Raw genomic sequence first — 19,810 nt, 5'->3', positions numbered from 1 at the left:
TGAAATTAACATTGTAACATTAATGATCCCATCTTTTCTAATTAGGGATTAACATCTATATACTTGTCAACAAAGCCGGAGTGCACACATCTTATGTCTTCTATAATCACATTCTTCACAAGCACGTAGAAATGCTCATTTAACCACTAAAAGAATACGACTGACCCACAAAGTCTTGTGTTAGAGTTCTGATTTTCCAATAAAGCCCAAATAGTGACTCCAATAGCAAAGCTTGCCTGTCTTCCTTGCAGCAAATCTGCATTTTTTGCTCTACAACATCCCTTTATCTAGGATAACAAGGGCTAGGGTACCCAGCAAAAAGGAAGAAATTCACAAAACATCCAAACAATGTGCAACACATGCACTCATTACCACAGTGAGAAGACACTTAGTTGACTGATTCTGCGCAAAGCCAAGCTAAACTCAGCATGTGGCAGAACTAGTAAGCCAGGCCAGATCCATGCTAACTCCTGCCATGTTCTTAAGTCCAGTCTATTAGCAGAACACCACTTGTGAGATAGCTCCGTGGATTCAGTATACTTTGATTAACACATGAGGCAGTAAGCCATGATGAAGCACTGAACATCAGCAGCTACAAAGGAATAAGAAAGAGTATGAGAGGATGTGGCTCATGTTAGACTGTTGTGATTTAACCCTGCAGGCAGCTGAACACCCCACAGCCTTTTGACCACAAGCCTTTCACTCACTTCCTTCAACCCCCCACCCCTGTGGTGGGATGGGGGAGAGAACTGGAGAGAGAAAAAAAAATAGAACTTTGTGGGTTGAGATAAAAACTATTTACTAAGACAGAAGCGAGAAATAACACATACTCACAAAACAAGCGACACGCAATTGCTCACCACCCACCAACTGATGCCCAGCCAGTCCCCAAGCAGCAGCTGCCCCCAAAAGCCAACTCCCCACTGTTTTTGAAGCTTTTTTTTTTTAAAAAAAAATGATGCCATATGGGATGGAACACCCCTTTGGCCAGTTTAGGTCAGCTGTCCTGGTTCTGTCTCCTCTCAGCTCCTTGTGCCCCCTCAGTCCCTCTCACTGGCAGGGCAGTAGAAGAAGCTGAAAAACTCAAACATCCTTGGCTCTGTGCAGCACTGCTTAGAAACAACTGAAACATTGCTGTGTTATTGATGTGTTTTTTCTCCCAGAGCCAAAACAGAGCATCATAACAGACACTACGGAGAAAATCAGCTCTGTCCTAGCTGAAACCAGGACACAGACACAGACCAATCCCACTGGCAGATGCTTTGGCGTCTGCCTGACCCTCTCTCCATGTAATCATACTACAGTGTGGAAACAGCAACATACAAGCTGGATCCTGCATAGCTTATTAGATTCTGCTCCACACCACACAAAACCTATTGTACTACTTCCAAAACTATCTGACCCGAGAAGCAGCATAACTCTGTTTGCTCAGCACACAAGCCAATATGATGCACAACCTGCCTTAGGTTGAAACTTCAGGAAAGATCTATTAAAAAAATATATAACAGTAGTTTCAGATCAGATAATAGCAGCAGAGAAAAGCACTATTTCATTTCTGCTGACAAGGTTCTGTAACTCCATGCTCTGCATATGGACTGAAAATCAGGCCAAAGACCCATTGCTGTTCCCATTAAAGTTTAGGACAGATTAGTTTCAACTGGTTTAACCTACATATTTTCTTAATCTGTCTGTTATGCTTGGCAGAAATACAGCTAAGGGGCACAGACAACCAGCACATTTTGGTCACAGATACATATAACTAGCAGGTAATTAACATCACTGATTTCTTCAAACCATTCCAGCTGGTTTTACCAGATACCTGCCCATACCTTGTCTCTCCCACATTCACAATGCTCCTTTTTTTCAGTGACCAAAAAAGCTACAGTTGCATATTTACTTAAACTTCCAACTTATTTAAAAACACATTTCCAAACTGCTGAAAAAAGTTTTCACTAAGCATAACACAATTACACACTCAATATGTAATAATTTAGTTCAAAAATTCTTATACTACATGCTGAAGCAGTGTTTGCCTTTCTGCCTCATTACAGTTTCATTAAAAAAACAACTACAATTTCAATATATTTTAAAATTAAAAGCTAGTATTTATAAGAGTAAGCTCTCTAGTGCCATCAAAAGGATATGAGAGGTGCAAATATGTGAACACAATAAACATTACAAGTATCATTCCATATCATGGAATTCCTCGCTCATAAACCATATTTTCAGAGAAGACACTTAAGAGCTGGATTCTTCTTACCTGGAAATCCAGTAAAGTTTAGCTAGGAGAGGATAAATTGCAAACCTATAATATTATTTTGCCAGAACCTAGCATATTATTTTGAATTTAATATTACAATTGAGAACATTGCATTGCATAAATATTACTAGTTTAAACCTTACATTAAAATCACATCTTTCCTTGGAGCCTTGTTTTCTTTTGCAGCACTGACTCTTCTTGGTACTTCATCATCACTGTCAGAAGACTCATCTAGGAAGTGCACCCCTTTTTGATGCTTGAAATAAGACAGCTCCCTTGTCCTCTCCGCTTCAGGAGTTTCTGGGATGCTGGAGTACCCTGTAGCCATTTCAATAAGAAAAAGGATGGGAGAAAATGACTTAGAATTTGAAATATTTATCTATACTTAGAGCATCAGATAGCTATGATAGCTTCCTTATACACGGCAACCATTTAAACAGAACTTGCACCTTCATGCATGGAAAACTCCCGTAAGTGGTATTCTTTAAAACATTGACTTATCTGATAAAAATTGCCACAGCAATTTTATTTTGAAGAAATATAAGTTTGTATACTGTAACCCATAAAGATTAAAAAGCCGTGTATTTTAGGCTAGTGATTATTTAAGTATGTGTTTATTTTTGGCAAAACAATCAATCAGCAAAATCTTCTGAGCTACTTCCAGAAGAAGTCCAGAGAAGGACACAGACAGAAACATACCAGCATCTCTTGTTGCTGATTTTATGTCTGTCACAGTCTTTCAGAAAAGGAATGCCAGTATTAGATGGCAGAAGATTAGGAAGCTACTCTGGGGAGCTCGACAGATAAAGTTGCAAATCCTATAGATATAATCTTCACTAGTCTTTTCCACATAATGCTCCAGATGATTCTTAACAAGGAAAGGAAGGATGCTTTGTGTACTTTCAGGACACAAATCTGTATGTTTCCACAAGAAGGTACTGCGATTACATCTCACAAGTGACACACAAGTTCCCATGAAACCTACCAAATGAAGCCACTATGCCTGCATTAGCCTGTACTGACTTTTCACTTCTGAACATGCTCTTAGGACAACAACAAGCAGCCAATCTACTCATGTAATCTCTGATTAAGTGACGAGTAGTGCATGATGAAATCTCATTGTCAGCTACACCTGAAGCCAATTCCATCCTGATGGGGAAAACATGACCACAAAGGGAAATGGCACAGAATATGACATACAAAACAGGTCTGGAACCTAAAGCAAAAAGAGGATCAGATACTGTAAACCAAAATAAAAAAGTATGCAAATCATTACATTCTGCACTGTTTCCCTCTTTCAGCACAGTACCAAAGGCACAGCATGATCTAACCTCACATACTGTGTATTTCAAAGTAGTTTCTGTGATTATAACTGTAAAATTGATGCTCCCATATGAACTTGGGCAAGCTAAAGCACATGGTTCTATCCATTGCATACGGAGGCTAGAGCTGTTCAGTCACATTTCTTTAGAAAACCCTAGGAAAAAAAACTATTTGTAGTTGACACACACGAACTTCAATGTGTAGATCCTACATCTCTTGCACCATTAAAACCACACTACACAACTAGATACTTGCACGCAACTGCCACCTCTTCAGTGTGCTATTTCATGCCAGCAGTTGAAGTATTTGAACCATTCTGCAGAAGCTGTGAGCCAAGAACCGTAGCCTGACCCAATGCACTGGTCCCACATACCCTATAAGTCATTCCTTTCTACTACTTTATTTACAGCCCATGCTGAAGAGAACTGCTGAACACAAAATAGTTGGTAAGCCAAGTATTTTATTTAAGAGCAGACAAATTATGAACCCTGGAGGTACATGACTGAAGAAAGGATGAAGAGTATGTGGAGTGGAGAACACGACAGCTGCAGAGAGCATTTGCTGTCCAAAAGTAATCTTGTAGAAAATAAACTTGAAATAACTCACTGCGGCAGCATTTGATGGAAACAGAGATAAATTCCAAAAGCACAATCACAGGAATTTGCTGGAAACTCAAAATTACTAGCTGATACTGGATTTGAAAAGGGAGAGGTACTCAATAAATTAAAAAAATGTGGTATTGTAGTGTGCAACTAAAAATGAAGAATTTAAATATTGGGTGTATTAGCATCAATTAAACAGAAAGGATCTTAAACTTCTTAAACATCCATAAGAAAATATAAATAAGGGTTCAATGATAGCTGAAAAAAACTAAACTGTTACAGTCAATCTTCAGAAGATCTTGGCTACAGATAAAGATCTTATAGAAAATATGGAACATACTTATCCAGGCATTAATCCATCAGGATGGAAATAGAATAGGAAGAAAAAAAAGCACATAGTAAATTGGATATTATTTTCATTTTAAAACCTCTGCACTGCTGTATTTTGTATTGACCACTGTAACAATGCATGCTTTGCCTTTCTTTCATACCAAAGAACACCTTGCTTCCCAAGCTACAGGAGAGCTCTGCTTCCTATCAGCTGCTGCTGTTACCTGGTCCATGCTCATTTCTCCATTGCAGAATTACAGACAGTAACCAGGGATGAGCAAGGATAAGAAGGACTGAAAACTTAACATCTAGCTTCCAAAACATGGCATGTCAGGATTTCATGCTTGCCACCATTTAAGAGTCAGGTAGCTTTTGTTGTCAGTAAGAGACAGTTGAAAACCAAACCTCAGGTTCCCCATACAGAACAGCAGACATTGTAACCAGTCTCAGGGGCCAGACAAGAACATGCCTTTATTAACAAAAGCCTCTATGCTTGCTCAGAAACCTCTACAATTGTCCACATATGCAAAACCAGAGCTCTGACTTCTCTTCACATGAATACAACTGCATCCCAAACGCAAAACCTGGCAGCATGCTTCAGTGCCCTCCCGTTTCGATGCACTCGCCATGAACTGCCTCATGCACAGAGAGATGAGTGACTTGGAGCCACCGGTCCCTGCCAGGCTTCTCAGGTCACTTAGATCCCTGCAGGCTGGTCCAGCCTGCTATTCACCATCAGTCAGATGGATACAGCTACAGAGTTCCCCTTTTTAGCCCCCTTATTTCTCTATTTTCCTTACACATGTTCCTCAAACCGATCCCTTCCTTTTCTCACATTTGGCTCCCCTTTAACTATTCCATAGAAAGATTCACAAGGCCCCAAAAAAGCCCTTATCCATATGCCCTGATAAGCCTCATGCCCCCTAAGGTCATCTGAATGATGCTCCTGAGAGCCTCTCCACTTGTGGTGACAAGCATCATAGTCAACCCATGGGACTGATGGCTCCCCTGTGACAGCCATGGGAGCAGATGGGACAGGCTGGGGTGCTGGGGCTCTCTCACCTGCCTCTGTGCTCCCTCACATGCGTGGAGATGAGCGTTTCACTCCATGACACAACATAACGAATTCCATTTGCACAGTCAGTACTGAACTAACTGCTCCCCCCTGCTAACAGCTTCTGACTTACACTGTAAGAGGATAGAACATCAAAAACATGCACAGTATAATGGCTATATTTTACTATGAATGATAACAGACAATAATATACTTTGAACTGGGATGGCAGATGGGTGGAAAAAAAACCCTCTTCCATATTCATTTCCTACTCCAAAGAAATCTGAATTCAGAATAAGGAAACAGACCAAATCAACTACACAAGGCAAGTCCAGGAGACAGCTACAGAACTCTTGGGAGGGCTGAGTTTTAATGACACAACTGTCAGTTCAAGTCCTTGTATAAATGCATCTTACATCCTCAGCACGTAAATACAGTGTCACATGCACGCTCTCCCCTCTAGCACATCAAACCTTTCTTAAAACTCCCGTGCCTACAAGCCAAACACCAGTGCTTCTTTCTCAGCTGCCAACTCAGGAAACAGACAGCTGAACATAAAGGCAGTTTCTTCTGCTCCTGTCATTAGCACAGAAACAAACTGAGATCAGTTACCACAGAGTAATCTGAATTCCCAGAGTCAATCTGCCAGCAGAAGCCAAAATTCAGCTGCTAGCCAAAGGCAGAAGTGAACTACAGGTGGTCAAACTCATTCCTTCATGAAAAAAAGTCTCGATTTTAACCAAATTACCATGAAAATCTCAACTTTTTCTATCACTTTCAGATGAGGTAGAAGATTACAGTAACAATTTTCAAGATAGCCAAGTGACTGAGCAAAGCCGTGCCGATCTGTCTGGGGGTAGGAAGGCCCTACAGAGGGACCTGGACAGGCTGGATCACTGGACCAAGGCCAGTGGGATGAAGTTAAACAACATCAGGTGCTGGGTCCTGCACTTGGGCCACAACAACCCCATACAACGCTACAGGCTTGGGGCAGAGCAGCTGGAAGACTGTGTGGAAGAAATGGGCCTGGGGTTGTAGGTCAACGCTTGGCTGAACATGAGCCAGCAGTGTCCCCCAAAGCCAATGGCATCCTGGCTTGCATCAGAAATAGTACAGCCAGCAGGACCAGACAGCCACACCTCAAGTACTGTGTTCAGTATTGGATCCCTCACTACAAGAAATGCACGGAGGCCCTAGAGCGCATCCAGAGAAGGGCGACGAAGCTGTGAAGTCTCAGGAGCACAAGTCTTACGAGGAGCAGCTGAGGGAACTGGGATTGTTCAGTCTGGAGAAGAGGAGGCTCACAGGAGATCTTATCGTTCCCTAAAATAACCTGAAAGGAGGCTGTAGCAAGGTGGAAGTTGGCCTCTTGTCTCAAGTAGCTAGCGGCAAGGCTAGAGGGAACAGCCTCAAGTTGTGCCAGGGGAGGTTCAGGCTGGATATGAGTAAGAACTTCAGAAAGAGTGGTTAGGCATTGGAGCAGGCTGCCAAGGAAAGTCACCATCCCTGGAAGTGTTTAAGGAAAGGGCAGATGTGGTACTTAGGGACATGGTTTAGTGGGGAAGTACTGGTGGTGGGTGGACAGTTAGACTAGGTGATCTTAGAGGCCTACTCCCAACCTTAATGATTCTATGTTGTCTCAAAAAGCCCATACACATGTAAACTTAGGAAGGGCAGCCTAGGAAAGTACTACCAGTTTTGGAGCAGGAACAGTGTCCCAAAACAGGCCTTCCTCCTGCCAGTGTGGTGTTGTGGTTGCAGGAAGTTCCTCATGATCTGTACTTCTCTCTGTATCTAGGAGGAGACACATGTCCTTTATCTGTCTGATTTACTTTATGTGAAAACCATGTATACACAGAAATTTTAAGAAAAATATAAGAGAAGAGACACGGGAGTAAGTATCACACACTTCTCTTACACTTAAATGCAAAGATATCGGTAATTCCTCTCTAGCAAAAAAACTCTAAAGGTAGAGTTCTCAAGGTTATCAAGTTGGGCTAGCAAAGCAAGGGTTATCACAATAGCAAAGAACTGACAGATATCTGAGAAGAGTTTAATAGAAATATCAAAAGATCTTTATAAAGTAATGAGACATTCCAGCTCTACTGAATTAACAGAATTGATAAATGCGGTTTTCATGATCTTTTTTTGATTAGAATATGCTTCAAATGCACTCCTCCTGCAAGTAGCATGATATGCAGTTGGCAGGTATTCATGAAAGCTCCACTAAGCACCCTTACTGGATTTAAACTAAGTTCACAAAAACAACACACCCTTAAAATTTTTTTTATTCCTTAGAACAAGCCTTGGAAGACATTTATATTTAAATAAAAAGTGCATTTACTGACTCACTTTGGGTCTCTTCAATTTATTTGTATTTTATATACCAATCACTCTTCCTGACAACTCCTAACTCTCATAACTGTGAAAGGCTGAACTGCCTGGAAAAAGCATTCTCTCTCTCAGAAAAGCACTACTTCCTTCCTCCATCTATTCCACTGAACAGAATCCCTTAGCAGGAGAAATGTGGAAAAAAAACCAAATCACATACAGAATAAGAGGAGTGGTTCCAATATATTTAGAGCAAATTATAGCTTTGTATAGCACTAATCATTTAAACAGTTGTTGCCACAGCACATAATTATTGGAGGCAGAACTCCCTGATTGCAGCTGATTAAAGAGAACTTCTAAGGAATGCCTGTATTCACAGGACCAGTGCTTGACTCTAAGGCCAGAAATAAGAAAACACTGAAGTAACCCTACACAGAGAAGGAGAAAAAACTAACAAAAACACACATCACACTCAAGATAGGCTAGCTCCTCTCTCCCCTAAATAAAAACAAAACTGAGGCCATACTTTGAGGCTTACCATGCTTAATGCCACTGCACAACAAACTAATTGTCAAATGGGAGATACTTTCTACTCCGTTTCAGAAAGCAGTATCAAAGGCATGCTGCTCAAGTGTACAAGCTAATCATAGAATTAGCTAGGTTGGAGAAGACCTACAAGATCATCCAGTCCAACCATCCACCTAACATCAATATAACCCCACTAAACCATGTCTCTCAACACTATATTTAAGTGTTTCTTGAACACTTCCAGGGACGGTGACTTAACCACCTCCCCGGGAAGCCTATTCCAGCACCTGACCACTCTTTCAGAAAAGTAGTGTTTTCTAATGTCCAGCCTAAATCTCCCCTGGCGCAACTTGAGGCCATTCCCCCTCCTCCTGTCACTAGTTACAAGAGAGAAGAGGCTGACCCCCAGCTCACTACAACCTCCCTTCAGGTAGTTATAGAGAGCGATAAGGTCCCCCATCAATATTTTTGTTTCAAATAAAGGTATTTTTTCATTTGATAGAGTAATCCTAAAATAGTAGTAATAAGTCTGAAGTGCTTCTTAAAGAGACCATTTTTAAATAGTCAGCGTATCTTTCCAGGAACTCCTCGAAAAGTTCATTAGGTACTGAAGGCATTACTTTTCCCAGAAATCCCAGAAAAAGAATGACACTCCATGAACTTCAACATAATAGAAGACATGACTTCCTCTGGCCACGGAGGAAATGATAACAAGGCAGAATACGAGGCAGAAGCAGTCCCGGTGCAAGACAATGACGTGTCAATGAACACTGGAACCTGAGAGTTCAATCGTTTGCGTTTCATGCCTGAATTATACAGAAAGGCTATCAACAACAACAACAGTATTGTATACCATGGTTTAATTTCATTTACAACTTTTATTTCTATTCAATGTTGAAGTTTTATAAGCACGCTTTTGGAACACAAATCTTATTTTGAAATTCTTGATGGCAACCCTTCTAATTCATATAGTTTCACCACAGTTCTGCTCCACTTCCACAACTGGAATAATCTTGCCATTTTAGTACACCAGGCTATTTAAATAATTAAAATTACCTAAATGAAAATTAAAAAGACAGCTTCACCATATAATAAAATCAAATGTGCATTATTTAGTTAGTAATACCAATTTCTACAGAAAATTTTAATAAAGTACTCCAATGCGTTTTCCCATCTTTTTAGAGAGGCACCTCTCTGATGCAATCCAATAACTGCCTCTTAATGGTTGATGGCTCTAACATCCCCACTCTGAGAAGTGATGTTTAGAACTAATTACTTCCAAGTTGGCTGCAAAGTGGCTGCAAGCCCACATAATTTTCAAAATATACAAGCACATAAAGATGACCAATTCTTCCTGTCATCATGTTGAGAACTGTTTGTTGAAGAGTAAGGTACATATGTTCCATACAAAGCAACAAGGAGCATTACATACCTAGGGTGCACAACATTCTACTGTACATTCATTACTTTGTTCTGGCAAAAACAAAAATTAGCTAAAAAAAAAAAGCTGTTTCATGGCAAAAGAGGAATAACCTAGCTACTTCCCCCCCACCCCCAGATGAATGGAATTACAGTTGTTCCTTTTTGGTAGATCTATATTTTGGGATATACAGCAAAATGAAATCAAGAGAAACCCATCAGAAATGACATCGAAGGTAAGAGTCTGATTTTAAAGCTCTTTTTACATATACAAAATGACCATATGATATAATATTAAGCAGGACAAAAAAAAATAATGCCTCCAGCTATTTAATCAATTGTTTTCGTTTGTATAGATGAACCAAGGAACATTCTTCCCCTTATCCTAGCTTTATGTGTCAATATTTGCAAATCCACTGTGTTTGTCTTCAGAAGACATGCAGGTAATTGTTGTCCTTGTACAATTTACTGAGCAATTAGAGCACACTGTTTTTAGCTACCTTGATGAAAACGGCTTCTTGTATAAAGCAACTCAATTCTTTTGCTTACATATTTAGCAGAACAGAGAGCACACAGTGCCACAAACAGGTCATTTTTGCATATTTTCCACAATAATACAGAAATAAACAATACGTACCTATTTTACTTGACTCAAAGAAAGAAAAATTCTGTCTTCCTAATGCCATTTAGGAAACAAGGAGAATATGCAATTGCTAAACCAATGTAGTTTACTCTTTTACACTTAGTAATCACGTGTGCTACAGACAAAATCTGAATAGTTTATTTTCAGTTAACTTCTACGGACTTCAGAAAGCATGATTTAATTTTTAAAATAGTTTATTTAAATGCATTGCATAGAAATGGTGTGCAAATGTGAGGAAAAAGTCATAAGACCACCACAAATTGCTTAAACACTCAATATTTGTGAAAGATGAAGATAACATAAGTACTAATAATTACAGCTAAATTTTAAGTGTTAACTAGAACCCCTGTTCTACATCAGTAGATATGTCTGTGATATCTTATTGAAGTCAGGTGCTTGCCCTGCACTTCTACCCAACTCTGATTTACCGCTGGTCACAACTGCCTTCTGCTACTTCTCTCATTATTACTTAGCCCTCCACAACAGTTCCTTTTTTAAGCTGCCTTTTATTACCTCACATATCTACACTGCTAAGAAGAAACCTGATACCCCTCTAAGCAGTATATTCCTTCCCTTCCGCTCCATCCATCCTTTGTCCTACCTATGCAGTAACTAACAAGCCAAGGCTTTTGTTCGTTTATTTATAAACATGATGTCTCTTCATTGCTACTGAAAACATTAAACCTGCACAACATCAGAATTCATGGAAAAATAAATATCAACCTATCATCACATTGCCTGGTACACCTTTAAAAGAAAAAGCAACTCCTCCTTTACAAGAAAGGTTCTCTTATCATATAGATAAGGCACTACAATAAACAGTCTTCTAAGGGTAAGCCATATGCGGAACAAATGATGTTAAACAACACCAACTGATATTGTTGCTCCTTCATTACCTAAATGCATAATCAAAGTCTGTCTGATCTCTCCAATGACACTTCTATCTTGACATCTGTATCAGAAGTTACACAGAATAAGAACATCCAAAATGTATTAAAAAAAAAAAATCAGCAAATACTTTTTGTTCTTCCATTCCCACACTCAGCAACTGAAAAGCTGTCAGTACAACAGGGAAAAAAAGTTCACGAGTGATTACGTAGTTGACAGCCATTACAGCTGCACACCAGTATCAACTGATGAATCCAAATGCAACTAGCACCATTCCAACATATCAGCCAAACAAGCTAATCAGTTTCTACATGAGCAAAGCTTTTTTTTCAGAATTCCATTAAAATCACAATCTATTACCAGAGAAGGGGACAAACATTGTGTCAATAGTTTTGCAGCAATCAGTTTCTTATAACTAGCAACAGGCATTTCTGCTCTCTGCAAAACCAGGCCAAGCTGAAAGACAAAAGCAAGAACAAACACTTGTTTTCAGCTTTATCTGTCATATTCCACATTGCATTCATCTCAGACTCTAGTGGAAAAGTTACACCTATGCAAGGTTGCATTTATAGACAACATCCTTTTAAGGCCTTAGTATACTTTGTCAGTTTAAGACAAGCACCAATAAACAGGAATGCTTCATATATTTTAAACGCAGTCTGCTTACTGAATTGAAATCATTTTGTCTCTGGTTATCAGGTTTCTGATGTGACCATGAATGCACAGATCCAAGCAGAGCATGCACTGTAAGGATGCTTCCGTGGAAACCGCTGTGAAACACGTGCGTACAGGGAAGCACCTTTATAACAAACGAACACCAACAAAGACGCCGGAAGTGCTTTATTTCTAGCAATGCAGCACTCGAGCCATGCTACACACGAAACACCTGACTCACCTGCTCCCTCCGAGGCCGGGCTGCCCGGCCTGCTACTCCCTGCAGTGTCACTCCCACCACGCGCAGCAGGGCTGCCCTCCTGGGCCTGGGCAGCAGCAGGCCGCCCGTCCTGCTCCGCGCTCGTCCTCCTCTTCTCGTAGCGGAAGCGGTCCAGGTTGAACAGACTCATCGCGGCAGCCCGCCGTCCCTCACCGCCTGCGGGGATAAACGGGATGCGCTCAGCTGATCCTGCGGGAACAGACCGGAGGAAGGCCGCATCCCCACGGGGATGCACAGACAACGCGGCTCGGCCCCAGCCCTTTTATACTCCCCCCCCCCCACACACACACACACGCCCCACTCGGCTCGCCCACGCCCCCTCCTCACGCACCTGCCGCGCATCAGGCCCCACACGGGAACAAGAGACAGCGAGGCGGCACGGCGCTCCTCGCACGCACGAGCAGGTAACACCAACCCGCTGCCTGCCGAAGCACAGCCCGGCGCGGCGCGGCACGGCACGGCGCTCCGTTGTGACGTCACCGCCCCCCGCCCAACAACGCGCCCCGGCAGCGGACGCGTGCGCTTTGCTCCGCGGGGGTGGGGCCGCGCTCGTTTCGCGCGCGCTGCGTGTGGGGCCGCCCCGCGCACACAGGCAAGGCGGGCCCTCGCGGTCACCCGAGCAAGAAAATACAAGAGTTAGCGCCGTTTGCAGTTGTGGTGCCTCTCTTGGGCGGTATAGGTGGAAAAAATAAAACCGCTCCTGTTAATGCTTCCAGTCTTTCTTGAATGTGACCTGAAGTGCTGCCCTTAAATCACTTGCACGCTTAGGATCGCTGAGAGGTACCAGCGCTTAAAGCAGCCGCATGTGAAACCAAGTGCTTCAAGGCTAGACAGAAAGGAGAAAAAAAAAACAACAAAAAAAACGAACAGGAAAGAAGTGACTTCCCCATGCGTCACGGCGGGTCTGTGGCAGAGTGCGCGCACCGCGCTCCCCCGGCGTTACCGCAGTGCGCTGTTTCACACAAGGCCGCCGGGCGCCTGCGTGCGGGTTGCGGCTGGCCGCGTGCCGCTTGCCCGGGCTGCTCGCTGCGTGCTGTCTGGCAGACGCGTTGCGGCCTGGAAGCTGGACGGGAGCCAGGTGTTTCCAGAAATGCCACCTTCGCGTGCATTAGATCTACCTTGACGTTTGTTTCTACTCTCAGAGAAGTTTTCTGGTGCTCCTTTTGCCGTTATAACTGTAACGATGCATCACAGTGCTCAGCATACATTCACGTACAGTCAGCACAAGCAGGTGATCCAACTCATTTGTACGCGATTCCAGTTCTCCTTCCCTTTCCTTCGGAAAAACAGCAAGGAGAAGTGGTGTGGGCTCTTGTGTCTCTCCGTACTGTCTTCTCTTATTCCAAACGCAGCACAGTTAGGAGTAGGAATATAGAGCTGAGCACTGAACAGGTAAATAAGTGACATAATTAACCTCTAAGGAGTAAAAGGGTTTGGAAGAACCTCTTTCCAAACCAAGCTCCAGGAAAGATGACTTGCCTCCAGATCAGATATGAATCTAATATTTGGAAAGCTAAGGATTTAAATTGGAGACATGAAAGTTGAACTTGTAAATTGAATGGAAGAGATTTTCCCCACAGAGATGGATGCAGGTGGATTTGCAAAGATGCTTTCCAGGTGGTGGAACTCCTGAAGTTGCAGAAATAATCTGATGTTATCATCTGATGAGGGCTAAATTCTGCTAAAGAAAGAAGAGTGCAAGGCTGGAATCACTGGTGACATAATAAGGCAACCGCTCTGGGCTTTTTCTAGGAGAGTTCTCCTTTGCAACTCACATGCAAGGTAATTAATGCACTGGTAAGTTTGAGAAGGGGCGAGAGGTCTGCCTATCGCCCAGGGTCTGGGTACTGCCAGCTGACATACTTGCAAACTGGCGCATTTCATCCACCTAAGAGGCTTGTTACTGCTGCAAAAGGGAATAGAGCAGTTTGTAGATGCACCAAAACCAAGATGGATGAAAAAAGATGGACCGCAAGGACACTTTTGTCAGAAGCTGTGGGATTAGCTCCCTCCTGGGATCTGATAGCCATCACAGAGCTCATCACTTTTTTGCAATTTGTTAGTACTAGTATCAGCATGTCTGACATGATTGTCTCACACAGATTTACGGCAACGCGTGAAAACATCTACAGTTTTAGAAGCCAGATAACCCTGAGCCCATTCTTTCCTCAAGAAGATAATAATTCATGTGTTAATAGACGTTAAGCCACATTGCTTGACTGACTTAAAAGTCAAGTGCTCAAGAAGTATTAATAGAAGATTTGAGAGAGGAAGACAGCTCTGGAGAAAGCAAATGTACAGGCTAGTGTTGACTGAGGTCAGTCTGTATTTTTGACTCCCCATCCATCATTCAACCTGTCTCAGGGCATGGCAGTGGGGGGGCGGGGGGAGGAAGAAGGCATGAATTCCAGAACTTGGAAAAGAAAGCAGGTGAAAGCTAAGAAAATAGTGAAAATGAAAGGGGTGAAATTCAACACTCTGAAATGTGTTAGATTTTAAAAAGCGTTGTGTTAACAGGAATTAGCATGAATCTGGAAAGTGCTGCAATAGATTATTTCAGTTTTTCACAGTGCTTTGAACTTGAAAGGACTAGGTAACTGGGAGGAATCAGTATTATTAGCACGCTATACGGAATTCCTGGCAAGAAAAGCAGGCAAAACTTTTTTTTTCTTGAGGTGCTAGTGATGCCAAGTAGCTCATGCTTGCAGGAGAACTGACAGATTGCTATCTGCTATTGTTTTGAAGGATGATTTGTGAGATCTTTTGAAAGAACCTTGTTGTAAACCTCAGGAGCAGAAATTTGAAAATAATTATGTAGAGAATTACTTTACATGCAGCATTAGAACTGTTACATTTGACACGTTTTTACTTAAACTACAGTTTTGCTGCTCTGCCAGTGATAAAGACGAGCATACCAGATGGTATGTAGGCCTTCTGAGATAATTACAAGGGTTTATGAAGCAATGATATATAACAATTTCCCAAACACCAAGAGTTGAAAACAAAAATACCAGATTAAAATTGCTCTTTTTGAAATTGATTCTTATTCAAGCATTGTCTTCAAGTAAAGTAAAATCAACTGTAACAGTTTGATATTAGAAGTATGCCCAGGTGGAAAAAGCCTTATTTTGCATGCCATTCTACAGATTGACAAGTTATTAGTAAAATTGTTGTTCATTAGTAAACAGTGGCCAAGACAAAATGTGTCTATGGCCATTTGTTTCATTTTAACTACTGTTATTTTACTGTTCATTGATGCCCTTTTTATGCTCTGTCATGACTAGGAATATTGGTAGATGTCCTGCCCGTAAACCGCTGACATTGTGTTAAGAAAAAGTGATGGTCTACCTTGACTACAGTGTTAGAGCATGCCAAAGTTACATCAAAGTGGTATGAAATCAACAGAGTGTGTGACACAGATTCCCACAGCACACCTGTTGGGGCTTGTCCCCAAATATTGTGTGGGATTGGTGGTAGGTGTTTCTGCTTTGTTATAAATTGTGAACAACTTGACAAGCTGTTGAGTGGAGATGAGTTTGCACTTGATAATAAATTATATATATATATAAAATGTTTTAACTAGTTCTTACAGCTGCAGTTGGGAAAGCAGTGGGAGTTGTGCGCTGTACATGACGTTGCTGTAGCAACCCCACTGTACTTAAATACATGAATATCCAAGCTATTTAGATATGTGAGTTGCACAGTGATTACTGAGTAAGACCTCAGGTCAGAATTGTCCCAGAGCTGTGTCTTTTCTCTCTTACTCAAGGGGGTGTTCGTTTTTATTGTCCATTGAATAGACAGCTTTCTCTATTTGAGAGACAATAAAAAAGAACACACTTTCACACTTTGAGGAAGAATAAGAGGATAAGACTGGTTTTACGGAACAGCATTGGCATTACTTTATGTTATTCTCTTTTTTTGTTGTTGGTTTTCTTTTTGGATACTTTAAAAGTGTCTGACACAGTTCATGTTTACTAAGAAATATTGTTCTAGTATATGTCTTTTATGTGAAGTTGAGATAGTTAATCTCAAACACTATTATTTCAAGATAACTTTGTTTGTTTGTTTTACTTAAAAAGAATCTTAGTTTTATTTTAATTTCCTCCACCTCTCTGAATTTTTCAAATACTCATCTTGATTTTCTAAGTATTTGATTAAGGAAGAAAAGAGAGAAGAGCGGTAACTGTTGAACTTAGGATGTGCTTCTTAACCATTTCACTAGGTCAGGCAAATGATATTTTGGAAATGATGCTAAACATGTATAAAATGTGGGCCCATGCAAACCTCATGAAGTTCAACAAGGCCAAGTGCAAGGTCCTGCACCTGGGTCAGGGCGATCTCACACACAGATACAGGTTGGGCAGAGAATGGCTTGAGAGCAGCCCAGAGGAGAAGGATTTGGGAGTGCTGGTTAATGAAAGATTCAATGTGAGCCAGCAATGTGTGCTTGCAGCCCAGAAGGCCAACCATATACTAGGTTGCATCAAGAGAAGTGTGACCAGGGGGTTGAGGGAGGTGATTCTGCCCCTCTGCTCTGCTCTCTGGAGACATCACCTGGAGTACTGTGTCCAGTTCTGGAGCCTCCAGCACAAGAAGGACATGGAGTTGTTGGAGCAGTGCCAGAGGAAGGCCACAGAGATGATCAGAAGGCTAGCTTTCTGTACTCAGCCCTGGGGAGGCCCCACGTCGAGTACTGTGTCCAGTTTTGGGCCCCTCACTGCAAGAAAGACATTGAGGCCCTGGAGCGTGTTCAGAGGAGGGCAACAAAGCTGGTGAGGGGTCTGGAGCACAGGCCTTATGAGGAGCGGCTGAGGGAGCTGGGATTGTTCAGTCTGGAGAAGAGGAGGCTCAGGGGAGACCTTATCACTCCCTATAACTACCTGAAGGGAGGTTGTAGTGAGCTGGGGGTCGGCCTCTTCTCTCTTGTAACTAGTGACAGGACGAGGGGAATGGCTTCAAGTTGCGCCAGGGGAGATTTAGGAAACACTACTTTTCTGAAAGAGTGGTCAGGCGCTGGAATAGGCTTCCCAGGGAGGTGGTTGAGTCACCGTCCCTGGAGGTGTTCAAGAAACATTTAGATATAGCATTGAGAGACATGGTTTAGTGGGGCTATTGGTGGTAGGTGGATGGTTGGACTAGATGATCTTGTAGGTCTTTTCCAACCTAGCTAATTCTATGATTCTAAGGCACTTCTCCTGTGGCGACAGACTGAGAGAGCTGGAGCTCTTTAGCCTGGCAAAGTGAAGGCTCCAGAGGGACCTTATAGTAACCTTCCAGTACCTGAAGGGGGCCTTCAGGAAAGCTGGGGAGTCACTTTTTATATGGGCATGTAGTGACAGGACAAGGGGAAATGGTTTTAAACTGGAAGAGGGTAGATTTAAGACTAGATATCAGGAATAAATTCTTTATTGTGAAGGTGGTGAGACACTGGAACAGGTTGCCCAGCAAGGTTGTGGATGCCCTCTCCCTTGAAGCATTCAAGGCCAGGCTGGATGGGGCCGTGAGCAATCTGGTCTAGAGGGAGGTGTCCCTGCCTATAGCAGGGGTTTTAAACTGGATGATCGTAAAGGTTCCTTCCAGCCCAAACCATTCTATGATTTTATGATTCTATGGAAAAATCACTAGTTTCCAAATAGCTATGTCTTGCTGGAAACTATTTATTGTATTTCCATTTATTTTTTTGTTGTTGTTCATTTATGCTTTTAAGTGTATTCTCGGGTGATTTCAAGCACGATGCTCCTGAAGAAATACACAGTCTGATTTGGTACTGAATCATACAGTAAGTGGCATCATTTCTAAAATATCATTTGCCTGACCTAACGAAATGGTTAAGAAGCACAACATCCTAAATTCAACAGTTACCGCTCTTCTCTCTTTTCTTTCTTAATCAAATACTAGAAAACCAAGAAGAGTATTTGAAAAATTCAGAGAGGCGGAGGAAATTAAAATAAAACTAAGATTTTTTTTAAGTAAAACAAAAAAAAATTATGGCCAGTAGTGCAAATTAGAATATCTGTAATATCAAGCTTTCATGGGGTATCATCTTTGTTTTTTATGTATGAGGTCTTAAAAGAGCCTACTTTAGTGGAGTTCTTCAGCCAGGTGTTACGTACTAATGCTCCTGCATGCTTAGATATGCTTTCCTCATTGGTTTTGTATCGTACTCTTTATGTTCCACATAAAGCACAAATTGCTATGGCAGCATAATGCATTGAACTTGCCAAAAGGAGTAATGTCCAATCTATTCCTGATCGCACAAATAGGAGAATTCCACTAGTTATTTTCCAGAAATATTTTCTTCACATGAAATTCAAAAAATTTCACCTAAAAGTGGAGACATTTATAAAATGTTTACTTGTAAAAATGTGAATATGACCTTAAAAGTAGTATGTAATTTCTCAAAGTCCATTCATTATCTTAAAGTAATTATACTGTATGCAATACCCGCACTGGAATGATTGTCTAAGTGCAGGGGTATTAGTCCAGCCGGAAAACAAAACAAAGCAAAAGAAAACACTTCACTGCTTTCCACGTGTGCTGGAGTAGCAACTTGACTGTGAATGGCAGCTACTAGGACAGGTACCACTTCCTTTTTATGTACCTCTAGAAGGTACATAAGGAGTGGACCTAAAGATAGAACGGTTTACATTTCTTGGTGTTGTAAGAAATGAAATTTGACGAGTCTGAACTAGCTTTCTAGGTTGGCTGATTGAAAGCTCCATTACAGGAGCTCCAACCTATGGCTCATACCAGAGGACTTTTTCCTGTCCAGCTCTGTTCCTTCCAAGTATATGCTGAGTTACAGATAGATCTATCTGAGGCTAGATTATCAGTTTCGTTGGAACAATCAAGGAGTTTCACATTTCATTCTGCTCTTGCTGTGGTGTCATTTGGGCACAGTGGTTTGCCCATGCAGAGCTCATGGCAGAACTACAGCCTATCTTTAGATCTTTTAAGCCATTCTTACAGGATGTAGTCAAGGGTGATCATCTAACGCAGATTTTGTTTTCCCTCAGCATTCCTAATTTAGTGGTATCCCACATATTCTAAGCATTTAGAACCAATATTGAGTGAGAAAGTTATGCTAGAAAGGAAAGCAGTAGTTAGTATTTACTTAATACTTAAAAGTGTTAAACATATCTGAACAAAATGCACCTTCATCAAAATCACTTTTGCTTGAGCTGTTGATTACATGACCTTGGGAATGATAGCAAGAGACATACATTTCTTATTCCTGTAAGAAACTACTGGTGTCATCTACCAGTGAAACGCACAATATAATAGTAAGCCTTACCATTATTTTTTTTTTTAAATAACACTTGTCAGGATGCACACGGAGTTACATTTTGAAGATTATTCTAGGGTAAGATGTTATTTTAAAAACTGGAGACGTTTCTGAAAATATAGGAAGCCTTTGTGTATGACAAAACCTGCTGTAAGAACTGGGGAAGTTTCTTATAATACAGATCTTTGGTTAACAAAACCTGCAGTAATG

At 41.5% G+C, this 19,810-nt stretch overlaps 1 protein-coding gene across 3 annotated transcripts in view; it reads right to left on the bottom strand.

Moving 5' to 3' along the window:
• Positions 1-12,796, bottom strand: part of SMARCAD1 (SWI/SNF-related, matrix-associated actin-dependent regulator of chromatin, subfamily a, containing DEAD/H box 1) — a 44,730-nt gene extending 31,934 nt beyond the window's left edge. For all 3 annotated transcript variants that reach the window (XM_021394408.1, XM_021394410.1, XM_021394409.1), the window contains exons 1-3: positions 12,644-12,796; positions 12,274-12,468; positions 2,404-2,578 (exon numbers count right to left, since the gene is read on the bottom strand). In XM_021394408.1, coding sequence (XP_021250083.1) covers positions 2,404-2,578; positions 12,274-12,442 — 344 coding nt within the window. In that variant the 5' untranslated portion in view covers positions 12,443-12,468; positions 12,644-12,796. The remainder of the gene's footprint in view (positions 1-2,403; positions 2,579-12,273; positions 12,469-12,643) is intronic.

This window comes from Numida meleagris, chromosome 4 (assembly GCF_002078875.1).
Source record: "Numida meleagris isolate 19003 breed g44 Domestic line chromosome 4, NumMel1.0, whole genome shotgun sequence".
Lineage (NCBI taxonomy): Eukaryota > Metazoa > Chordata > Aves > Galliformes > Numididae > Numida > Numida meleagris.
The sequence above is the reverse complement of the archived record's forward strand: the minus strand, read 5'-3'. Positions and strand labels throughout refer to the sequence as shown.